General features: G+C 37.8%; 1 protein-coding gene across 7 annotated transcripts in view; it reads left to right on the top strand.

Annotated features, from left to right (window-relative positions):
• Positions 1–26,198, top strand: part of RYR3 (ryanodine receptor 3) — a 750,252-nt gene that overhangs the window by 714,898 nt on the left and 9,156 nt on the right. For 5 of the 7 annotated variants that reach the window (XM_072625274.1, XM_072625277.1, XM_072625272.1 and 2 more), the window contains 12 exons: positions 5–173; positions 1,458–1,544; positions 9,272–9,472; positions 10,673–10,803; positions 17,224–17,266; positions 17,783–17,910; positions 18,433–18,493; positions 18,992–19,138; positions 20,977–21,111; positions 23,574–23,730; positions 24,406–24,470; positions 25,251–25,351. In XM_072625274.1, coding sequence (XP_072481375.1) covers positions 5–173; positions 1,458–1,544; positions 9,272–9,472; positions 10,673–10,803; positions 17,224–17,266; positions 17,783–17,910; positions 18,433–18,493; positions 18,992–19,138; positions 20,977–21,111; positions 23,574–23,730; positions 24,406–24,470; positions 25,251–25,351 — 1,425 coding nt within the window. The remainder of the gene's footprint in view (positions 1–4; positions 174–1,457; positions 1,545–9,271; positions 9,473–10,672; positions 10,804–17,223; positions 17,267–17,782; positions 17,911–18,432; positions 18,494–18,991; positions 19,139–20,976; positions 21,112–23,573; positions 23,731–24,405; positions 24,471–25,250; positions 25,352–26,198) is intronic. The other 2 variants (XM_072625275.1, XM_072625276.1) reach the window with 2 other exon arrangements.

The raw sequence follows: 26,198 nt of genomic DNA, 5'->3' as shown, positions 1-26,198 counted from the left end.
ATAGTGTGGAAGATGGAGAAAAGCAGGACAAAGTCAAGGAGGAGGAGCAAGAAGAAAATCTGGGCGGGGGAAAGACCAACAAGAAGCGACGTCATGGCCAAAAGGAAGAGAGACCAGAAGCTTTCATGGCCAACTTCTTCAAAGGTCTAGAAATCTATCAGACCAGAATGTTGGTGAGCACTTCAGCCAACACGCACTCCTCATTCCTCAGGGTGTGAAGCGCTCACCCTCTACCTCATGGTCACCAGTGGGTCACCTTTTCTTCCTTCTATACGCATTCATTCTCTTTTGGTTCCTCCCATTTTCTCTCTTTCCTTTTTTGCACTGGGGAATGAAGAAAGGCAAGAAAAGGGAAGAGTAGCCAGCAGCTATCTTCCATGTCTGGCGTAATACTCATTTAATAATAAGCGGTTGTTGTTGATTGATTTTGTCTTTGAAATTCCATGCCTTTTTTGGCTTAATTTCTCTCCAGGAGGACAGGAAGTCCTTACATATATAATGCTTTCCTACGTATTTGGGAAACCTTAATAGATAGAAAGAAACCCCTTGTGGGTTGTGTTTCATTTGGAAACTGTCACTCAGAATAATGCATTTTGTTATACAGAAATGTCGTGAAGGTTTGGGGTTTGGATTCAGTCAAAGGCTGAACTTGAGGACCTAGAGGGCCACATGTGGCCTTGAGGCCTCAAGATCCCCACCCTTACACTAGCCTATTAATATCAGGTTATCTGAAATATATCTGATCTATAAAGTTCTCTACAATTCAACTAACCTTCATAAAATTGTAATGATGAGAAAGTGCTTTTGAGCTCTGACTGGAGGTTTGAGGGAGCACATTTTCTCTGCTTACCCTAAAGGAAATAGGGATTTCTTTGGCTCTGAGCTAGTACCATTCCACACCAGTTCTGACAACTCCTGATGGGGAATGCTGCCAGGGTTTAAACTGGAGAGGAACAAGAGAGGTGGGGGTTCTGGCAACCAAAACTGCCAGTGGGAGAAGAGCTGGGGCCTGGGAAACAGCTTCTCTGGCTAGCAGCTCCAGCCTTCATCTCATGAGTAAGAATTATTCATTCATAAGCAAAGTGTTCCCAACTTTTTCTCTTTAACCATTATTAGCAATGACCACTTTATAGTAGAATGTTTACCCACTCTCTGCCAGAAGCCTTGGACACTTAGCTTCCCTGTAAAAGGGCTAGTCCAGAGCAGGGTTTCTTCAAACACAGTGTCTAAAATCACTTTCTGGCTGGGATAGGATAGGAAGGCCAGGATAATTCTAGAAGAGTGATAACCAATGCAGGTGTGACTAGACAAGTGAAGGTTTTAACCTAGTGAGATTTTTAAAATAACCTTAATAAAGAAAAAGAGTGTATAGAAGAGATGAGAAAGAAACAAAATGTCTCCTCACCTTCCCCCCCGCTCCCACCCTTGTTCTCATATATATTTTCTTTTCTTTCCAGCATTACTTAGCCAGGAATTTCTACAATCTGAGATTTCTTGCTCTGTTTGTGGCCTTTGCCATCAACTTCATCCTGCTCTTCTACAAGGTAAAGCATCCTTTGGTCAGTGAGCGGTTATTTATTTGCTCTATGTTCACTGAGTACATAAAGACATGCCAGGGACCTTTCTCCAGGCCCTATACCACTTGAAAAGCTTCCAGCTCTTAAAAAAATGTGTCATTTGCCAAAGAATCTGACACTTGGTTCTAAAGATCCATAGACGTTGAAAATGGAAGGTCTAACTGACCATCACATCAAATGCATCTCTGTAAAAGAACCCCTTCCATAACATGTCTAATCAGTAGGCTTCCAGTCTTGCTTGAAAACCTCAAGTAGGGTCTTCAGAGCCCACTACTTCTTAATTATACCTAACTAGTGGGAGTTTTTTCTTCACATTAAGTCTCAATGTGCCTCTTTTCCAGCTTCAGTCCATTGCTCTGCTCCATTGCCTTCCATGGCCAAGAAAAATAAGTGTAATCCTTCTTCCATTTGATAGCCCTTTACATGCAAGAGACAGATACAGTATCTCCCTACATGTTCTCTTCTCCAAGCTTAATATCCCCAGCTCTATCAGCTGATCTTCAAATGACATGAATTTGAGGCCTTGACAGCCTTGGTTGCCCTCCTTTTGAATGCCCTCTAACTTATCAATGTGTGCTTACTGAAATGTGGTGCCTACAACAGAGCACAACTATCACCTCTTCAGTCCTCGAATCTTTACCTGTCCTAATGCAGCCTGAGACAGCATTGATTTCCTTGGATATTGTACCACAGTGTTTACTCTGATTGAAGTTACATCTAGTAAAACTCCAGATCTTTTTTTCAAATGAATTTCTATCTATCTGAAGCTCCCTAAATGTTGGACTTATGACATTGATTTTGGAATGAAGCTTAAAACTGTTTTTTTTAAAATTAATTTCATTTTATTTGATTTAGCCCATTGTTTTAGCCTGTCTAGATATTTTAAATCCTGACTCAGGGAATGCTTTCTTTTCTTCCCAAATTTGATTCACCTGAAAACCTGATAAGCATATCATGGATTCATTTATCCAAGGCATGAATGCCTGATATGTCTGAGAGTCAAGCACAAATTCTCTGGAACTTCCCTGAAGACCTCTTTCAAACTATTGATTACTCTATGGATCTGGCAGTTCAACAAATTGCGAATTAATCTAACTGTACTATGATCTAGCCCACATCTCTATCATTTTTAAGAACAGCATGAGACACTATCAGATCCATCACAAAAACTTGTTTCTGTAGCATTCCCTTAATCCAAGAAGGGTAGTACATGCCTACAATCCCTACCTCTGAGGAGGCTGAAGCTGTGGGATTACTTGAGTTCAGAAGGTTTGAGCTGCAAGGGGCCAACCCAGTTGAGTATAGCCAAATCAAGTGTCCATATTAAGTCCTTCACCCAGATGCTGAGCCCTTGGGATCAGGGGCCATGAGGCTTCCTCAGGAGAGGTTGAACTGGCCCAGGTGAGAAACTGTGCCAATCAGTAGATCAGTAATGAGGTTAAACCCGAGAGGCTCCTGTACTTCCAGCCAAGGAAAGATAGGGAAACTCAGTCTCAAAAAAACCAAACAAACCAAAAACTATCACATGCTCCTGATACACAAGTTTAGTAACTTTGCCAACAAAAGGAATGAAGATAGTCTTGTACGTTCTGTTCCTGATGAAGCCATATTAGCTTTTAATGATTTCTATTTATTTATGTTCACTAGCTTGTTAATAATGTTCTAGAATGTTACCCAAAAATCAAGTCAAGTTCACCAGCTTATCGTCTTCAGACCTCATTCTCTTCTCTTTTTAAAAAAATTGAGACATTTGACTTTCTCCATGATTTTATTCTAAGGACACTAACTATAGCACAGTAGTCATATTTGCCACTACTTCTATAATGAAAGATGTAATTCATTTGAGCAGAATGACATCATCTAAAGCAGTTAAGTGCTATCTTTCTGTTCAGTTGTTTTCAGTTAGGTCCAACTCTTCATGACCCCATTTGGGGTTTTCTTGGAAGATTACTGGAGTGAATTGCCATTTTCATCTCCAGCTCATTTTACAGATCAGGAAACTGAAGCAAACAGGGTTAAATGACTTGCCCAAAGTCCCCCAGCTAGTAACTGAGGACAGATTTGAATTTACAACGATGAGTCTTTCTGAATCCAGGCTCAGCACTCTCTCCACTGTTCCACCTGACTGCTCAAAAATGTTCTTGCCATCTTCTTAATTATCTTGGATATTAACTCCTTTTTCCCCGTATTTATTTTATTTTCCAATCCAAAGATCATTCTCATTGGTGGGGAAAACAAAGGCAAAATGTCTTTATCCCATCCACCCAGTTAGTAGTTGTATCGTTTTTGACCTTCTTTTCCCCCAAATAGCAAAAATAAAGTCCTTTTTTATTAGCCTTCACTTTTTTCTCCAGTTTCAGCTCATTTTGAGCTTTGGCATTTTTTATATTATTCTTACAGGATTGTTCCATGTTTTTGTATTCGTCCTCTCTTACCGGCTCTTGGGATCTCTGGTTCATTTTTTCCATCAGTCATACTTTGCATATTTGTGTGCAGGCATTTTTAGTTTTATTGCCAGTTTCTTTCTTAGATTGTGTCTCCTGTGAACTTCAGGTTTCTCGATTAACATTCTTCTTATGTTTTCATAATTCTCTATGGTAGCTCATTTGTGGAATATACACAGGCAGTTTACTCCCTTCCCGTCCCTTTCAGTTTATTTCAATTTTATTGATGCTATTTGTTTTTATACCATACATTCATTTTCTGATATAAATTTTCATTGGAATCCTTCTCTGAAATAAGTAAAGTAATACCAATGGACAAACTAACTATGTTGGATAGTGTATGCACCATTCTGTAACTGTATTCTCCCACCTCTCTTCCAGAAGGAAAGAGGTATTTCTTCATCTGTTCCTGACTAAGACTGGTCATTACAGTTAAAAGTAATTTTGTTCTCTGTTATTTTCATCGGTATAAATGTAGTTATTATGTGTATTATTCTGCTTTGACTTTGCTCTGCATTAGTCTTTCCACATTCCTCTGAATTCTTCATTTCTAATGGCACAACAATATTTCATTATAATCATATATCACAATTTATTCAGCTATTTCATAATCAGTGGTTCCTACTTTGTTTATTAGTCTTTTTTTTTCTTTGCTACCGGAAAAAGCGCTTCTGTTTTTTTTTTTTTAATCTCTTGAGATATGTGCCCAGTAGTAAGTTAATTTGGTCAAAGGGTGCTAATAGTTTAATGACTTTTCTCATAGAATTCCAAATTGTTTTCCATAATGATTGGGCCAATCTTAGCTCCACCATAGTATTTGACTTCCCACAGCACCTCAGAAGTTGACTTTTTCCTGTTCTTTTTATCATCTTTGCTACCTTGAAGAATACAAGAGGAAAGGTTGGAGTTGGTTTTTATTAGCATCAGTTTTTTTAAAAATTCAATATCCGTTGAATACATTTACCTATACTAGAATAGTCCTTGATCTTATCTATTTTGTCAGTTGCTTACATCAGACTTTTATTAGAGATATGTGATGCAAAGATTTTTACCCAGTTCATTGTTTCTCTTCTTATACCATCTGCATCAATGCGTGCAGAAGCTTATTCATTTTATGCAATCAAAATTGTCCATTTTTTAGGATCACCCCTTTAATTTTTTTAAGAATGTTTACCCTAAACATTTTATGAAATCTTCAGTCTTTTTTTCTTTAGTTTTACAAAAATATCTTTTTTATATCGATCCCATATCTATTTGGAAACTTTTGTAATCATGTTAGATGGTGACTTAAACCTAAATTCTCCCCAAACTTTCCAGCTGTCATAATTGTTATCTAATAGTCACCTTTCCACCATGTTTGTTCCTAGAAGTACTGGACTTTGCCCTCAATTATAGCTAATTACTGCTTAGGTTATCTCATCTGTTCCACTTATCTACTTTTCTATTTTTTAATGAGTATCAAATAGTTTAAATGATCAATGTTACATCCTTCTCTTTTCATTCCTGTTTTTTCAAAAATTTTCCTTTATATTCTAGATGTTTTGTACTATCAATTTATTTGGTCTTATAAGGAAATATATTGGTATTTTGACTATTGTGGCATCAAAATATAAATTAATTTAGATTAATAATTTAATTTAGATTTTTATATATCAGTACATCCCAATCTAACTATAATGATATCTCTCATTGCCTTCCATTATTTCTTTTTTTTAATTTATTTATTTTTAGTTTTCAACATTCATTTCCACAAGATTGAGTTTCAAATTTTCTTCCCATTTCTCCTTTCTCCCTACTCCAAGACACCTTGCATTCTGATTATCCCTTCCCCCAATCTTCCCTCCCTTCTATCACACCCCTCCCTTCCCTTATCCCCATTGCCTCTATTTTCTTGTAGGGCAAGATAGATTTCTATACCCCATTACCTGTATATCTTATTTCCCAGCTGCATGTAGAAACAATTTTTAACATTTGTTTTTAAAACTTTGAGCTCCAGCTTCTCTCCCTTCCTCCCTCCCCACACATCCCCACTGAGGCTAGCAATTCAATATAGGTTATATATGTGTAGTTATGCAAAAGACTTCCAAACAAATCATGTTGTGAAAGACTAACTATAATTCCCTCCATCCTATCCTGCCCCTATTTATTATACTCTTTTAACCTTGTCCCTCCCTAAAAGTATTTACTTCTAATTATCCCCTCCTCCCATTTGCCCTCCCATCATCCCCCCACACTTCCCTTCTCCCCTACTTTCCTGTAGTGTAAGATAGATTTTCATACCAAATTGAGTGTGAATGTTAGTTCCTCTTTAAGCCAAATGTGATGAGAGTAAGCTTCACTTTTTTCCTCTCACCTTCCCCCTTTTCCCCTCCATTGAAAAAGCTTTTTCTTGCCTCTTTTATGAGAGATAATTTGCCCCATTCCATTTCTCCCTTTCTCCTCCCAAAATATTCCTTTCTAACCTCTTAATTTTATTTTTTTTAGATATCATCCCTTCCTACTCAACTCACCCTGTGCTCTCTGTCTATATGGATATAATCCCTCCAACTACCCAAATACTGAGAAAAGTCTCAAGAGTTAAGTCCCTCATAATTTCTCTTTCCTGGTTACCTTTTCATTCTTCTCTTGATTCTGGTGTTTGAAAGTCAAATTTTCTATTCAGCTCTGGTCTTTTCATCAAGAGTGCTTGAAAGTCCTCTATTTCATTGAAAGACCAATTTTTCCCCTGAAGTATTCTACTCAGTTTTGCTGGGTAGGTGATTCTTAGTTTTAATCTTAGCTCCTTTGACTTCTGGAATATCATATTCCAAGCCCTGCAATCCCTTAATGTAGAAGCTGCTAGATCTTGTGTTATCCTGATTGTATTTCCACAATACTCAAATTGTTTCTTTCTGGCTGCCTGCAACATTTTCTCCCTGACCTGGGAACTCTGGAATTTGGCTACAATATTCCTAGGAGTTTTTCATTTTCGATCTCTTTCAGGAGGTGATCAGTAGATTTTTTTCAATATTTATTTTACCCTCTGGTTCTATCAGGGCAGTTTTTCTTGATAATTTCATGAAAGATGATGTCTAGGCTCTTTATTTGATCATGACTTTCAGGTAGTCCCATAATTTTTAAATTTTCTCTCCAGGATCTATTTTCCAGGTCAGTTGTTTTTCCACTGAGATATTTCACATTGTCTGCTATTTTTTTCATTTCTTTGGTTTTGTTTTATAATTTCTTGAATTTTCATAAAGTCATTAGCTTTCATCTGCTCCATTCTAATCTTTAAGGAATTATTTTCTTCAGTGAACTTTGGGACCGCCTTTTCCATCTGGCCAATTCTGTTTTTTAGGGAATTCTTCTCCTCATTGGCTTTTTGGATCTCTTTTGCCATTTGGGTTAGTCTGTTTTTTAAAATGTTATTTTCTTCAGCATTTTTGGGTCTCCTTTAGCAAGTAGTTGACTTGTTTTCCATGATTTCTTGCATCACTCTCATATCTCTTCCCAAGTTTTGCTCTACTTCTTTTACTTGATTTTCAAAATCCTTTTTGAGCTCTTCCATGGCCTGAGATCAATTCACATTTTTCTTAGAGGCTTTGGATGCAGTAGCTTTGACTTTGTTTTTTTCTGTTTGCATGCTTTGGTCTTCCTTGTCACCAAAGCAAGATTCTGTATAGTCATATTCTTTTTCCTGGTTTTTGCTCATTTCCCCAGCCATTTACTTGACTTCTGAGCTCTTTGTCAAGGTAGTTCTCTGCTTCCAGTGGGGGTGAGGGGCATACTGTCAGCCTCTCGATCCCCCCCACAGTCTGTGGGCCTGAAGCTCCCAAAACAATGACTGCAGCTGCCGCTGCTGCTGCTGTGGCTGCTGAGGGTTCCTCTACCCTCTCCCCTGCCTAGCTGCCCTGGGGCTGGAAATAGACCACTCCACTCTCCTGCACTGGTCCCACAGGCTTTTTCCACCGACCTTCCAATTTGTCCTTGGTGTTTTGGGGTCTTGAAGTCTGGAAAACGCCATAGGTGCAAGAGATTCATCTTCCCAATGGCTACTCAGGTCCTGTCTGTGCTCTGCTCCCAGTGTGGCATGATAGACACTTTCTGGCAACCTTCCAGGCTATCTTAGGCAGGAGCTTTGCTTCACTCCATCACTCTTTGGATGCAGCTCCAGAATTTGTTTAGAGCCACTTTTACAGGTATTTGGCTGGGCTTGGCAGGAGTGCTCTAGAAGTGTGTGATGTTACTCTGCCTTCTTGGCTCCACCCCTCTTCCATTATTTTCTATAATGAGTTTTTCATAACTGTACTTATACAAACCCTGTGTAGTTATTTTGAATAGATTTTTTTCCCATCACTTTCTCTTGTTTTTTTAGAAATGCTGATTATTTTTATTGATTAATTTTGTAACTTTCTACTTTACTAAAGCTATTAATAATCTTAATTAGTTTCATGGATGATTCTCTGGGGTTTTCTAAGTAAACCATTCTAACATCTGCAAAGAAAGATAATTTTATCACCTTTTTTTTTGCCAATATTTATACATTTGTTTTCTGTCTCATCCTTTTTTCTAAAGATAGTTTTTCTAGAACTGTGCCAAAAAATATGGGGTATGGGAAGCAGGATATTCCTTACGCCACATTGCTCTTCTGCTTCCATTCTTATGCCAGTAACAGACAAGTGCTTCTCTGGTGTGGGGCTCGTTACCCTGCATCTTTATAGAAATGGTCAAATGGGACCTGTATAGCCTCTCCAAAGTGAAAATTATGTGTTGATTTCTTGGAGCCACTGCACCTGATATACCTGCATTTGACTTAGCTCCATGATTCTGCTTTGTATGTCAACCCAAGACTCTATGATGTCATGGCCTCCATACAGTGTCTCTTTCTTATTGGTCCGGATGTTCAGGCTGACCCCAGGAAAAGGCATTCACAATTTTCCACCCGAGTTCTTTGGAAGCAAGCATAGTTTTCGTACAGACTTACAATCTTTAAACAAATGCACAATTCACATTGTCTGCTACATTTATGTTTTTTTCAGTGATTTTAACATGTTAATATGAAATCAACTTTGATTCATTATTACAACTATGTAACAACATTGGTTGGCAATGCAAAGGGAAGAAGGAATTACTTGGGAAGACCAATGACCATAGACTCCTTGCATCTTTCAAAAGAGTGCGTGTGTGTGTGTGTGTGTGTATGTATGTATGTATGTATGTATGTATATATGTCTGTGTCTGTGTCTGTGTGGTGGGGGTATCTTGGACTAGGTAACTGAGGAGCCCTTTGAGGATGATGCAGAGGACTCCAACCTGTGGACTCCCTTCAATGAAGAGGAGGAGGAGGAAGAAGGGATGGTGTTCTTTGTCCTGCAGGAGAGCACTGGGTACATGGCACCAACACTGAGGGCTCTGGCCATCATCCACACCATCATCTCCTTTGTGTGTGTTGTGGGCTATTATTGTTTGAAGGTGAGTGCCTTCCCATTTTTTCTCTGAGTCTCTTTTTTGCATGGGAGAAGGAGGTTTGACCTAAACTCTTTGCCCTGTAAAGATGCTATCAGAGATCTTCACATTCTACTTTCCTTCGACCCTTTAAAGTGCTCAAAATCATCCCTTCTTTTAGGTAAAATCTAGGGAAAGCAAAACTTAACTCCATGGATCAAACATCTGACAAGATTCAATAATGATCATCAGGCATTTATTAAGTGACAGATATGTGCCAAGGATGGTGTTCTAAGGGAAAAGTGAAACTGCCTCTGGCCTTATAATCTGTTGGGGGGAGATGAGATACATAAACAGACAGACTTACAAAATAAATATAGTGTGATAAGCAGTATGGAAGGAACTGAGGTGGCAAGGAGAATCAAGAAAAATTTCACATAGAAGGTGGCACTTGACTGAGTCTTGAAGGAAACTAAAGAGTCTAAGAGGTAGGGGTAAGGAGGGAGTGAATGCTAGGCAGGGAAGACAGAAAAGTGGAATTACGGTGTATGATGAACAGTAACAAACTCAGTATGACTAAACTGCAGTGTTTGAAAAAAAGTGTAACGTTTATTAAGTCTGAAAAGGTAGACTGGGTCTTGAAGGGCTTTAAATGCTAAAGCAAGGAACTTATATTCACTTTTAGATATAATATAAAGCTACTGGAGTTTGCTGAATAAGGGAATAAACAGTCAGATCTGATCTTTAGAAAAGTCAACTCGACAATTGTGTAGAAGAGTAAGACTTCAGGACATGAAGTCATTTGACAGACTCTTGCAATAGCCCAGGCAACAGAGCTAAAGGGTCCAGTTTGGCCTGAGATTTGCGTTTCACCTTTACATTTATATCTCTGACACACAACAGGTATTTAATAATGCTTGTTGATTGAGACCGTTGAAACTAATGTTCACTTACCAGGAATACATCAGAGCCAGATAAGTATCTTGAGAGTAGTGTGGGAGAAAGAATGAAAAAGAATATTTACTGGGCCTTCATCCCACATCAGTAGCCCATTTCTAACAACTCAATTCCCATTATAAACAGATCATAAATTCCCATCCATATGGATATTCTAAAAGAAGAAATTCTGCCCCAGATGTTTGAAGGGTTATTGTGGAAATAGCTGAATGGACAAGTAGCTTTGATCAGGAATTCTTTCCTGGACTCCTCTCTTCTTCCATTTCTCAGGTCCCTCTGGTGGTATTCAAAAGGGAAAAAGAAATAGCCAGAAAGTTGGAGTTTGATGGTTTGTATATCACTGAGCAACCTTCAGAAGATGATATCAAGGGGCAGTGGGATCGCCTAGTCATCAATACACCGTGAGTATCTTTCTGTAAAAGGGGAAAAAAAGAAAAAAAGGTCTTTGGTGCTACTTTTTATCAGGTTTTGGAACATAAACACAAATTTTGGCGGAGTTTCTTTTCCTCAGACTAGCCTAAGCTGGTACTGAGATAAGTCAACAGGCATTCATGAAGCACTTATTATGTACCAGAATCTGTGCTAGGGATACAAAGAAAGGTAAAAAAAAAAAAAAATGTCTCTGCTCTTAAGAAGTTCACGATCCAGTGGAGAAAATAACATGAAAACTACGTACAAACAAGATATATGCAGGATAAATTTGGCTAAATCTCAAGAGAAGACACTAAGGTTAAGGAGGTCTAGGAAAGACTTGGACTTTAGATGAGACTTGGAGAGCGTTTTATATTTGATCCTTGAAGAAGTCCAACAGCAAGAGATATAAAGAGAAATAAGAGACATAAAGAGAAATAAGAGACATAAAGAGAAATAAGAGACATAAAGAGAAATAAGAGACATAAAGAGAAATAAGAGACATAAAGAGAAATAAGAGACATAAAGAGAAATAAGAGACATAAAGAGAAATAAGAGACATAAAGAGAAATAAGAGACATAAAGAGAAATAAGAGATATAAAGAGAAATAAGAGATATAAAGAGAAATAAGAGATAGATATAAAGAGAAATAAGAGATATAAAGAGAAATAAGAGATAGATATAAAGAGAAATAAGAGATATAAAGAGAAATTCCACTTAAAGTAAGTGTAGATAATATACAATATCTGGGAGTCTAGCTGCCAGGATAAACCCAGGACTACATGAACACAATCACAGAACACTTTTCACACAAATAAAGCCAGATCTAAGTAAGTGGGAAAATATCACTTTGCTCATGGGTAGGCGGTACTAATATAATAAAAAATCATTACATAGAACTATAAAAAATAATAAAATTCTTCTGGAAGAACAAAAGATCCAGAATATCAAGGAGATTAATGAAAAAGAGTGCAAGGGAAGGTAGCCTAGCCTTACCAGATCTTTAGTTGTATTATAAAGCAGCAATCATCAAAACTACTTGATACTGGCAAAGAAATAGAATTGTGGATCAGTAGAATAGGTTAGGTACATAAGACACAGTAGTGAATGACCATAAGTAATCTAATTTTTGATAAACACCAAGACTCCAGCTTCTGGGATAAGGAGAAAATTTAAAACTCAAAATCTTATAAAAGTGAATGCTGAAAACTAAAAATAATTTTTTTTTTTTTTTTTTTTTTTACAAAATAGAGAAGGATAAACAGAAGAAAATGAAATGGATAGAAATGCAGTGAGTAATCCTAACTGTGGATGTGATGAACTCACTTATAAAACAGAAGCAGACAGCAGAATGGATTAAAAAACAAAATCCAACAATATGTTTTACACAAGAGACACACAGTTTAAAATAAGTGGCTAAGATAAGATAATAAGATCTATTGTGCTTCAACTGAAGTAAAAAAAGGCAGAGATAGTCATCATGATCTCAGACAAAGCAAGAGCAAAAATACACCTAATTAAAAGAAATAATAGCAAGGGATCTACATTTTGTTAAAATAGACAATGCAGTAGTATCAATACTAACCGTGTATGCGCCAAATATCATTTAATGGTATTTAAATTCTTAAGAGAAAAGTTAAATGAGTTATAGGAGGAAATAGACAGTAGATATATATTAGTAGGGTACCTCAACTTTCTCCTTTCAAAGCTAGATAAATCCAACTATGGGGCAGCTAGGTGGTACAGTGGATAGAGCACCAATGCAGGAGTCAGGAGGACCTGAATTCAAATCTCACCTCAGACACTTGACACTCACTAGTTGTGTGACCTTGGGCAAGTCACTTAACCCCAACTGCCTCATCCTGGGTCATCTCCAGTCATCCTGATGAATATCTGGTCACTGGATTCAGATGGCTCTGGAGGAGAAGTGAGGCTGGTGACCTGCACAGCCCTCCCTCACTCAAAATAAAGGCAAGTGCAAGTCATGTCATTATTTCTCTGATGGCATTTTCTTCAGCAACAAAGGACAAACACACACAAATCTAACCATAAAATAAACAAGACAGAAATCAAGGAGATTAATAGAATCTTAGAAAAGTTAGATACATTAAAACCTCTGGAGAGAATTGAATTGGAATAGAAAGGAAATTTCTTTTTTCTCTGCTGTACACAACACCTTCAGAAAAACTGAATTATTAGGCATCAATGCCTCCCAACCAAATGCAGGAAAGCAGAAAGACTAAACGTACCCTTTTCAGATCATAATGCAATAAAGGACCATGGAAGCATGGATGGAAAGTCCAATGGAAACTAAATAAGCTAATCCTAAAGAACGAGTGGGTCAGAGAATAAATCACAGAGAAAATCAACCCTTTCAGTGAAGAGAATAACAATGAGAACGTCCCAGAACTTGTGGGACATGGCCGAAGCAGCACTTAGGGGGAGACTGATGTCTCTTAAGGCATCATCAATAAATGAGAGAAAAAGCAGATCAGTGAACTGGGCATGTAAATAAAAATACTAGAAAAAGAAAAATGAAAAATCCCCAATTAAACACCAAAATGGAAATCTTGAAAATTAAAGGAGAAATTATTAAATTTAAAGTTTAAAAAAATGAACTAATAAAACTAGGAGCTGGTTTTATGAAGAGGAAAAGAACAATAAAATAGATCAATCAGTGCTTAATTTGATTTAACAAAAAAAGAAAACTAAATTACTGATATCAAAAATGAAAAATATCACAAAGGAAACATATCACAAAGGAAAATGAAATTAAAGCAATTATTAGGAGTTATTTTGCCCAATTATATGACAGTAAAACTGACAATCTAAGTGAAACGGATGAATGTTTACAAAAATATAAACTGCCCAGATTAACAGAAGAGGAATTAAAATATTCAATTAACCCTAGCCTAGAAAAAGAAATTGAACAAGTCATCAATGAGCTCCCCAAGGGACAATTCCCAGGACCAAATGGATTTACAAGTGAATTCTACTAAACATTTTAGGAACAATTAATCCCAATACTATATAACCTATTTGAAAAAACAGGTAATGTCCTAAGGAGTCTTACCAAATTCCTTTTATAACATATGATTTTTGATACCTAAACCAGGGAAAGCAAAAACAGAGAAAGAAAACTATAGATCAATTTCCTTAATGAATATTACTGGAAAATTTTTAAATAAAATGCTAGCCAGGAGATTACAGCAATGTATTACAAAGATCATATACTTACCACCAGGTGGGATTTATACCAGGAATGCAGGGCTGATTCAATATTAGGAAAACTGTGAGTATAAATCACCATATCAATAACAGAAATCACAATTGCACCAATAAATGGAGAAAAAGTGTTTGACAAAAACATAACACCCATTCCTGTTAAAAACTCTAGAAAGCACTGGACTCATTGGAACCATTTTTTAAAATATTAAAGTGTCTATCTAAAACTAAGAATAAGCATTATCTATCTGCAAAGGGATAAACCTGAAACTTTCCCAGTGAGATCAGGAGTGAAGCAAGGATGTCCATCGTCATCACTATTATTCAGTATTACCCTAGAAATGCTAGCTATAGCAATAAGACAAGAAAAAGAAATTGAAGGAATAAAAGAATCCATGAGGAAACAGAACTGTCACTCTGCCAGTTATGTGGTGGTATACTTAGAGAACCTTAGAGAATTAATTAAAAAACTAGTTGAAACAATTAACAACTTCAGCAAAATTGCAGGATATAAAATAAACCTGCATAAATCATCAACATTTTTATATACTACCAATAAAACTCTACAAGAGATAGAGAAATTCCATTTTAAAACAGCTACAGATAATATAAAATACCTGGGCATCTACCTGCCAAGACAAAACCAGGGACTATATGAACACAATTACAAAACATTTTCACATGAGTAAGGACAGATCTAAACAACTGGAGAAATATTAATTGCTCATGGATAGGCTAAGCTAATGTTTTTTCAAAAAGACAGTTTTACCTAAGTTAATTTACTTATTCAGAGGCATACCAGTCAAGTTACTGAAGAATTATTTTGTAGAGCTAGAAAAAAATAGTAACAAAATACATCTGGAAGAACCAAAGGTCAAGAATATGAAGGGAATCAATGATAAAAAATTAATATTAAAGAAGGTAGCCTAGCTGATCTCAAATTGTATTAAAAAGCAGTAAAATTCTGCTACTGGCTAAGGAATAGACTGGTAGGTCAGAGGAATAGATCGCGTATGCAAAAAATATGACCTTACTAATGTATTGTTTGATAAACCCAAAGCACCCAAGTTTTGGGGTAAGAACTCACTGGAATGCAGAAACTAGGCATGGAGCAGTGCCTCCCACCATATACCAGGATAAGGCCAAAATGGATAAATACTGTAGATATGAAAAGTGACATCACAAGTCAATTACGGGAACATGGAAGAATGTACCTGTCAGGTCTGTGCCTAAGGAAGGATCAATGACCAACAAGAAACAGAGAGGATCACAGGAAGCAAATTAGATCATTTTGATTATGTGAAATTAAAAAGCCTTTGCACAAACAAAACTAATGCAGCCAAAGTTAGAAAGAAAACAGGAAGCTGGGGGGGAAATTTTACAGTAACTTTTTCTAATGAAAGTCTTACTTCTCAAATATATAAGAAACTGAGACAAATTTATATTTTAAAAAAAAGAGCCATTCCCCAGTTGATAAATGGTCAAAAGATTTGAACAAGCAGTTTTCAGAAGAGATCAAAGCCGTCAATAGTCACAAGTAAAAACTGCTCTAAATCACTACTGATTGGAGAAATGCAAATTAAACAACTCTGAGATACCACCTCACACCTATCAGAGGGACTAATAAGAAAAAATTACAAGCGCTGGAAGGAATGAAAAAATTGGCACACAAATGCTCTGCTGGTACAGTTGTGAACTGATCCAACCACTCTGGAGAACAATTTGGAACTATGCCAAAGGACTATAAAACTGTGACCCATCAATACCGCTACTGAGTCTGTACCCCAGAGAGATGAAAGAAAAGGGTAAAGGACCTATTTGCACAAAAATATCTATAACAGCTCATTGTGGTGTCAAAGAATTGGAAATTGAGGGGCTGCCCATCAATGGGGAATTGCCGAACAAATTTTAACATGATTGTGGTGGGATACTATTGTGCTGTAAGAAATCATGAAGGGGATAGTTTCAGAAAAAACCTGGGAAGACGTCTACAAACTCGTGCCAGGGGAAGTGAGCAGAGCCAGGAGAACGCTGTGAACAGTGATAGCAGTATTTCAAGGAGGATCAGCTGTGAAAGGCTCAGCCTCTCTGATCAAGACCGTGATCCAAGACAATTCCAAAGGACTCTGAATGCTGTTTGAAGCATACTTTTTTAAAACTTTATTTTTATTGTTTTATTTTATGTTTTCTTTTGCAACATGGCTAATATAGCAATATGTTTTGCATGACTTCACATGTATGACCTATACCAAATTGTTTGCCTTCTCCAGGAGGGGGGATAGATGGAAGGGAAAGAGAAAATTTGGAACTCAAAATTAAAAAAGATTGTTAAAAAAAGTTCTTACATGTAAATGGGAAATAATTAACAAAATTAACAATAACTTTAAAAAAAGAAATAGTAGCTCTGCGTGCTGAAAGGGAGAAAAGGCATCTTCAGTGAGTTTGGGGCTGGCATCTTCTCTCCCACGGGAGGGACAAAACAGTGTCAGCGTCTCAGAGAAGTTCTACCTAAAGATGGGTTTCCAATTCCATTAATCCAACAGAGCCCACATGAGTTACGTTGAGGAAAGAGATAACAACAGTTCATATTTACATTGTACTGTAAGGTTTACAAAGCACTCTCCTCACAAAATACTTGTGAGATCGATTCTGTAAGTATTATCACCCCCCACGTGACAGAAGAAGACACTGGGCTTAGAGAAGTAAAGTCTTTTTGCTCCAGATCATGCAGTTTGTCAGAACTGAGATCTGAACCTAGCTTTTTCAAACTTCCAGTCTAGGACACCCCTTGGAGTGTCTTACGTATGCCAGCAGATTGCAGGACCTCAGGGGGATCCTCTAGATTTCTCTTAGGCTTTTTGCTCCTGGAATTAAATGTCTATCATATACTTATTCTTGTCCAAAGTCTATTGCAAACTTATTCTTAACCATTGAGTTAATGGAAGAAAACAACCCAGCAGCCAATTCAGAGTTACCAGAGCAGAAATGAACAGACCAGTGGTGAACCCCAAAAAGTCAGTCAGAACATGCAGCCTTCACTAACCAAGCCTCTGTTCTCCAAGGCAGAGGGCTACAGAATTGAAAAGCCAAGATCAAGATCCCTGAAAGGTCATTAAGGTCATTTCATCATCTCTATGGTTCCCCTGATGTTGAGAATTTCCTCCTCTCTGTCTCTCCACTACAGGTCTTTTCCTAGCAACTACTGGGACAAGTTTGTAAAGAGAAAGGTATGCTCTATTGGTGGGGATGGAGTCTCTTGCCACAATGTAAATCTAAGAGGAAAATTTGGTAGAATTTGATGTGACTTCATCACTCCTGGGAAAAGTAATCCATGAAAGGAACTGTGTTCATATGTCTGCTTGTGCAAAATGATGGCTTTATTCCTAGATACCTACAATCTGAAGAGCTTGGTGCCTACACTTAATTGTGAGAGTTTTATTTACAGTCATCATCATCTTTTGCAAAACCAGCTCTTATCTCTCTCCAAAAAAAGGGAAAAGACTAGCTTGAATCCATGGCAGTTTCTTATCTAAACGTTGTGAAAGCTTGATTTTCCATCATATTTCTTTTCCTATTAATTCCTTTTCATTTTGAGTCCTTTCCCGACTCCATGGAAAGTTCATCCATGCTTCATAAAATCCCAAGAGATATTTGAAAACCATCGTTATTGCCTCATTTTAAAGCAGAAAGTGAGTGGTAAATGTGTGATTGTCAGACTTACTTTGCCGTCCTTTCTTTTTCAGGTGATCAACAAGTATGGCGACCTCTATGGAGCAGAACGTATTGCTGAACTTCTGGGTTTGGATAAAAATGCCCTTGACTTTAGCCCAGTTGAGCAGACAGAACCAGAGGAGGCCTCTCTTGTGTCATGGTACTTAGATGAACATCTGTATCTAAAGAAGTTCGGTTAAAGCTGAACCATTTTTTCTCCCAGTCCAATGAAGTTGAGTGGTATTTTCTTTAGTGTGCAGTCATTAATTATTTTCACTCGCAGGATAGCCAAGGGGAAAAATGGTTAACAAGTAATTTAATACCCAGGTATTTTCATGTTTCATGACTCCCCTCCCTGATTTGAGGTGTCTTATTAAAGCTTTGGTTCATTATACGTGTAAGATATACAAAGGTGGGGAGGAGAAGGAATCCATGATAAAAACAACTTTGAAAAAGTTAAAGATCTGATGTTCTTTGTGTTTAGGAATTACAATTTTTGAAACTCCAATTCAAGGTACAAGATTTCTAACTGAACTATGCAGCATCTCCAGAAGAAAATGTATAACTTGACAAAACTCTGAGCTGTGTTTTGGTTATTAAACATGGGAGGAAGAGGTTAACTTCCTCATTAAACACGTAACTCTTGACATTCATGAGTTTGAAATTATTTGATCCTCTTTAGGCGGAGCTCCATCGATATGAAGTACCACATCTGGAAGCTGGGAGTTGTCTTTACTGACAATGTAAGTTTTAATTGCTTAAAGAAAACTAAGATTCTGCTCATTGCTTCAATGGGTACATATATAGAAATCATCCTTTTCAAAAGCCCAAGTCAGAAACTCAAGAAGCCCTTTGGGGTAATGGGCATCTAAATGGTGGAGTAAAGGGGGTTTAGAAAGATTAGATGAATTTCTTATCAGAGCAGACCCAAAAGCCATCCATGGATGCTCCTCCCTCCATATATAGAATAGGGCAAGGCAGAATTAATCCCCCAAATTTTGATTTATTTAGCATTCTTTATGGTATCTCATAACAGAGAATCCCCAGAGCTTACAGCAACCTCAGAATCTGTGCCCGTGCAGTTCTTTAACTTAATGAGGAGACAATTGGCATCCCCTCTCCAAAGTTTAGATAGGATAATATTCAAATTTCTTTGTTCAGTAGCTTATCACAAGGCATGGAAAAATTTTGACAGGGTTGAGGCACTGCTTAACTTTTCTTCAATTGGACACTTTTTACAGTCCTTCTTATACCTGGCCTGGTACACAACCATGTCTATCCTTGGTCACTACAACAATTTCTTCTTTGCTGCTCACTTACTGGACATTGCAATGGGTTTCAAGACACTGAGAACAATTTTATCTTCTGTAACTCACAATGGCAAACAGGTATGAGCTACTCAGGAATGAGGTTTATAATGATGTGGAATGGAAAGAAAAGTGAAGGACCTGAGGTGGGGTGCAAAAACATATGCTATCTTCAAATGAGAGGAGGAGGGGATGGGATAATGTAATAAGCACTCTTAACAAACTAGCTCTGTCACTCATAATTATCTAAAGAAAATATGAAATAATTTGTACAATGTGTAAATAACCAGAAAACACTATTTAAATGTCAGTTATTAAGATCATTCAAAGAAGGATCTTATCACATAACATTTTTTTTGAAGGCAGTTAGGGAGTAAGTGATTTGCCCAGGATCACACAGCTAGTGAGTGAGGTCAGATTTGAACCAGGTCCTCTTGTCTCCAGGCCCAGTGTTCTAACCACTGTACCAGTTAGCTGCCCCCTTTTTTTCCCCTTTCAGATAACATTCTTGACGTATTTGATTTCACACTATATCCACTTTCTACTAACAAAGCTCCTCAACAGCTTTGAAGTGATTGAATATTCCCCCATAATTCCAAGGTTGGCTTTTATTTTTGAAATCTAAAAAAGGCCAGTTTGGAGAATTTATTATTCCAACTGCCTCCCTACCTTGTTTCCTTCCATCAAATTCACAGCTGTGACTCAGTATCCAACTCACTAATCCTCCCAAGTTCTGTGAGCTTCCCTGGAAGAAATGAAGAGGATGAGGCAGAACCCCACTAAGGCTGAGCAGACTTTCCATTTGTTTAAGATGAAGGAGATATGGAACATATGAAAACAGGATGATAGGGGAATAATAATAGATAAATACAATGTAGCAAGATTTGTCCTTTGCAAACATTATCTCGTTCTTTCCTCACAACAGCTACAAGAAGTTGTGGTTGTTCGGTTGTTTCAGTTGTGCCCAACTCTTCATGAGCCCTTTTGGGATTTTCTTGGCAAGGAGTGATTGCCATTTCCTTCTCTAACTTATTTTACAGATGAAGAGACTGAGGCAAACAGGGCCAGATTTGAACTCAGGAAGATGAGTCTTCTTGATTTCAGGCCTGGCACTCTACCCACTGCATCACCTGGCAGCCCTAGCCATGGGACGGACTTACTATTATTATCCCCTTTTTACAAGTGAGGAAACTGAGGCAGAGGTCAAGTAACCTTACCAGGGTCACACAACTATAAAGTCTCTGAAGCAAGATTTGAACTCAGGTGTTCCTGACTCCTCATCTGGTACTCTATCTAATGTACCACCTAGTTGCCTCTAAGAGTCAGGATAGAAGAGTTCAAGTCAGTTGTCACTCATGGCCTCTAGGACCTTGGGTAATTTAATATTATCCTTTAGGTCCTCAGACAATTCATCTATAAAATGGGACCGGTCAGATTGGTTAACCTGATGGTGATCTCTAAAATTCTTTCCACTTCTAGTAATCCATGAAATCCTCTCACTCTCCACAGAATGGAGGTTAACTGCTGACTGAAGGAACTTTGAACATTCCAAGAAAATTTTTAACTCTTACAGAAAACTGTCTTCAGTTGTATTTGCTTATTTAGTAAACATTAAGTACCTACTACATGCATTCATACAGACTCTTTTTCCTCATCTGCCTCTCCAATTTATTGTCCCATTTTGGGGTTTTTCCTCCTTTTCCTCTCAAACTCTCTACCTCTCCTTAGAACCAAGTACCCAAATCATTACCATGTGTTTTCATCTCTTCATCTTTTTGGTCCTTCCTTGCTCTTTTTCAAGTACAGAAACAATTATCTGCCTTTGAACTCTCTCTGAATAAGTCAGAGAAGACAAAAGCAAACCCATTAAAACGGAAAAGATTCTAATTCCTTTTCCTCCTTTCTCCTCCCATGCCCAGCTGGTACTGACTGTAGGACTCCTGGCAGTTGTCGTTTATCTCTACACTGTGGTGGCTTTCAACTTCTTTCGAAAGTTCTACAATAAGAGTGAAGATGAAGATGAGCCAGATATGAAATGCGACGACATGATGACGGTAACCAAACTGTCTTAGGCTCTGCTTTGTTACACCATCTCCCTGGAAAATAAGTGTTTGTGGGTGGGTGTGTTGGAGAAGTCAACTGGAGGAGCCTGGACACATTATAAGTCTTACTTAAAAGACTTAAGAAGTTTTGTAACATAAATTTTATAAATAATTTTCTTTGACCAGTAATCAAATTCTTACTGAGACTGAGAATCCCATTGCAGATTGATGAGTCATTAGTCCAGATTTATCTACAAAAATAAAGCAACTTTGGAAATGGATATTTAACCAGTAAGTCTATGTGGCCAGTCTTTAGTCCTCGGTCTCCCAGTGCTGAGGGCACGGCCATTTGACTTCAGCATTTTTTACTTACTGAGCTATTCTAAAGAAGTTTCATATGTTTTTTGAATAACAAAAGCAAAGTTCATGGGAGGCTGGGATGATTTCAGGGAATTCCACAGAGGGAGAAGAAGCAAAAGGCAGAAAGGCAAAACCGTGGTTGGGCCAGGGAAGTAGTAGACCACTGGAGTCCTCAAGTGCAAGGAAGAAAGATGTGCCCATTATGGGGAAGTGATCTAAGTAAGAATGCTGGCCTCCCCAACATACCTTGTCTATGTGATGAGCATATGTCCTAAGGGAAAGGGTGGCTGATGAACTTACTTACTTTTGGAGGGAAAGTAGTCTTACAAAACAGAGGCTTGGTCTAGTTCTTAAGAATTCTTAAGCTAGAGTCCGTGGGCCCCCAAGAGGTTCTTAAATAGATGTACTAGGAAAGGAGACTGTCAGTTTGAGGGGAAAAAAGCCTATCTTTGTTTTCACTAACCTCTGAAATTTAACATTTCCTAGTGGAATAGCAGTAGGACTTCTGGATCTTGGCTCTATACTCACTGCTGTGTTACTCTTGAACCAATTGCTTGACCTTTCTGGGCCTCAGGTTTTCTCATCTATCAAAAGACACAGTGGACCAGATGTAAAGTTGTTTAGTGTAGCACCCAACAGTCTAGGTTCTAACTCCTATAATGCCAACTGCTTGTTAGAAAGTAAGTATGGAGCCACAGACCAGTCTTCATTCCATGAACCTCACATCATCTCTCAATCAAGGCTGCTTTTTAAGCAGAGGGAGTTGTTTTCTCCAGGGGGAACAAAAGAGCCCTGCAACCTTGCTGACAGAATAGGAAGATTACAGCCAGCAAGAGGGTTGTTTTTTAAAATGCCTAATTCAAACTACAGACTTAATGAGACTGTTGTACCATATTTTTTTCTGATTCTCTGTGATCTCAAAATGAAACATGGAATTACTGTGCACCCCTGCATGGGTAATTCAATTCACAAAAATCTTCTTAGACAATATTCTTTCATAGAACATTAAACCTCTGAATAGACTCTACAAGACCAGATAGTATCTTACATAGCAGATGCAAAATAAAAGTGTTGTACCACTAAAAGTGTCCTTTGATCTGCTTCTGAAAAAAAATGTATAAAAAAACCCTGACTAGAGGTTTCATACACTATGTAGTTGGCTAATGGCAGTGAATCACTAGAGTTACATTGGTAAGAACATCAGAGAGTATATTCTAGACCATTCACCCCATCCATCACTTGAGTGGCACTTTCAGAGCATCCACTGAGTTCTGGCCTAGAACTTATCTGTCAAGGGCATCCTGAACACTGCATCCTCCCTTTTTTAATTGCATTTTTCTAGTTTCCATCTCTTTTAAAAACCACTGGAGAAGAAAAAGCATTACTAGGCTAGGATTATTGAGCAGACACCAAGACAGCAATAATAACTACAGAAGTTTTATCCTCTTTTTCAGCGTGAAGATGATAGGCATCCACGCTTCAGAAACTTAATGCCCAGGTCCAGTGGCTAATTCCTCTTAAGGAATGCCACATACTTTAAAACTCTGAGACAAACAAAATTAACTTTGACGAGATAGGAACTGACACCATCACATCTAGATGCCACTAAGTTAGTTAGTTAGTACTAGGGGGATTTTAACCTACCTACCTTGTAAATAAAGACAGGGCCATACGCATATTAAATCTTGCTGGATATGGGGTGTGGGGGGTAGTAATTTTCTCACCACAATCTCAATGTTTGCTAGGAATCAGCAAACTTTGAAAAGTGGATATTGTGCTGAGATCTGATTACTTTGGGGTTAGGAGGAAGGAATTTCAGCCCTGTGGCAGCCTGCTCTTTCAGTGGCGCAGCTGGAAACAATTCTGATGAGTAGTGGTTGGGTTGAGTAGTGGCCAACCTCAGCACCAATAGATGTCATCACTAACATACAACCTAAGTTACTCCTTAATTAAGCCATACATAAAACTCAATTCCTGTCATTGCGTATCTTCAATACGTTGCTTAAATCTCAAATAATTAATTGTATCTGAAAGCTCTCCTTAATGTTGCCATCTTCTAGTCTAATCCTGTGTATCACCTATTTTGGTTTTTAAAAATACTCTTCTTTTTCCAGTGTTACCTGTTCCACATGTACGTAGGAGTAAGAGCTGGGGGGGGCATTGGCGATGAAATTGAAGACCCTGCTGGTGATCCTTACGAGATGTATCGGATCGTCTTTGATATCACATTCTTCTTCTTTGTTATTGTCATCCTACTGGCCATCATTCAAGGTATGATCGTCAATGACTTTGAATGTGGACAGGGTCTAATCAGACTCATTCCTTATAATACATATAAAGACATGGTCTCATTTGTTAGAACTTAGCTTGTGAATGGATTATAATTTGCTGCTAAATCATTTAAGGTTTATTCTTAGACTCTTTCCTTGGTACACAGATGCTTGGTCACTTATAAACATCCCTACTATGCCCCTAAGGCTGGCAATGATTGATTACTCCAACTTAACCAATGAGGCAGCTGAGGCCAAGGAAAGTAAAAACAAGCCAAGTTCTTTGTCAGGACATTAATAGTGATAAATTTAGACTTTACTATCTCCTTTTTCTACTCTAGTATGGTAACACCTGTCATCCCTTGCCTCTAGCCTGATCTGTATGGCAGTATTTCCAAGCAGCTGCTGAATAAGAAGACAGCTTTCTAGATATAAATGCATACTTCATAATAAGTACAAGTGAATGAAAATCATACCCAGCATTCACCTATAAAGCAACAAGGGTTTGGTTTGATTTTGTTTTGTTTTGAATTTTTATGCTTTTCCATTTATGGTAGTAATCCTGAGACCATAGATGAAAAAGAAATAGAACTTTACCATTTCCCCAGCTGTGATATAACTTTATGCATGTGCATCATTTTGAGGACTTTAATTCTCTTTGTAATTAAAATCTCAGGTCTGATCATCGATGCCTTTGGAGAACTGAGAGACCAGCAGGAACAAGTGAGAGAAGATATGGAGGTATGCTTTATATGCACAGTCTTAGCATATACAGTAGAGCTTTAGAACTGAAAAGGATCACAAAAACAAACTGGTCACCAAGGGCTGGAATGCAGAGCCTCAAGTCACACAGGTGAGTGAGGAGCAGAGCAGGGCTGGAAGCCAGGCCTGACTTCAAGGCTCATCAACTTGCCACTTCTTTATGTTATCTCCTTCAAGCCCAACTGTGTATGCTTTTCTGTCTATCCAGAGCCAGCCCTGCACACAATTATGAATTAGATAAAGCTTATTTTAGTATCCTTTTAAGTGGCCCTCTCCCCCTCTCCTCCAGTGCCCTCATAGGAACATTTGGAGCAGGGAGGAAGCTTAGAAGTCATGTAGACCAACCCTTCTCATTTTACAGATGAGGAAACTGAGACCTACAGAAGTTAAGTGACTTGCCCAAAATAACACAGGAGTAATGTGATAAAGATCTGAACCTAGATCTCCTGACTAAATCTTCCTGTTACTTTCTGGATGCCTGCAGTGTACCGCATGGATCTGACTGCCCTTATAGCTTCCTGGTGCTCCAAAGCACATTTTCCTCCCAACTGCATTAAAATTCTCCAGGAGGTATTTATATTTTAAGAGCAGTTTAGTAAACTGTAATTAATCTCTAATAATCTCTAAAAAGTAATAAATCTCTAATAGTGAAAATTTGTAAGAGATATTTTAGGGCTTCCTTGAAATATTTTGTGTAGTGACCATTTATCAGGAGGGTCACCATTGCTAATACTTTTATATCCTCCTACTTTTTTCTAGACTAAATGTTTCATTTGTGGGATTGGCAATGACTACTTTGATACAACTCCTCATGGTTTTGAAACACATACATTACAAGAGCACAACCTAGCCAACTACTTGTGAGTACTTTTTTTTAGATGTGGCATTTTTATAGATGAGAACTTGGACATGAAGAGTAGTAATTATTCAGTAAATATTATTAAGCACCTAAGTACTAGACTCAGGGATAAAAGTAAAAAGAATCACACAATTAGATTACCTTCTAATGGGGCATTCTGGTATCAAGTATCATGATAAAGAGCTGATTATATAGAATATCAATTTTTAGAACACGTAAGTCAAGGAAGAAAAATTCTGTTGCCTGAAAATTCTATTTCCCTCATTATCATTTCTGATGAAAAGATTAGCTGTCTTACAACCAGCCACAGGCGTGCCAGCCTGTGCCCCCATGAGGGCAGGGTATTGGTATGGGATTCATTTCATCAGACTGAAAGGCCTCAGTCCCCAGGTTTTTCATATGGAGATGGAGACGGGTGATAACAGAACTGAGAAAGATGAGATTGTCATTAATGAGAGAAGAGTGGAGCAGATATTTCTGCGTATGCTACCATTCCCAGGAACGTGTAACTGTTATTAGTCTGACGAAGCCTACGGACCCCTTTCAGAATAATGCTTTGAAATGCACAAAATAAAAGAGAGAAGACTGTAATGAAGATCAATAATATCAAAATACAGTTATCAATTAAAAACCCAACAAAACCCAACAGGAAAAGATGGAGACATTCTATTTAAAATAACTGCGGATAGCATAAAATATCTGGAAGTCTCCCTGCCAAGGCACACACTGAAATCACGTTAACAAAACTTATGAAACAATTTTTAAATGGAGACGTAACTAAATAACTGGAGAAACAGAATTACTTGTGCATAGGCTGAGCCGGCATAACAAGAGTGACAGCACCACTT

This window comes from Notamacropus eugenii, chromosome 7, assembly GCF_028372415.1.
Source record: "Notamacropus eugenii isolate mMacEug1 chromosome 7, mMacEug1.pri_v2, whole genome shotgun sequence".
NCBI lineage: Eukaryota > Metazoa > Chordata > Mammalia > Diprotodontia > Macropodidae > Notamacropus > Notamacropus eugenii.
This window is presented reverse-complemented; position numbering and strand designations above follow the sequence as displayed.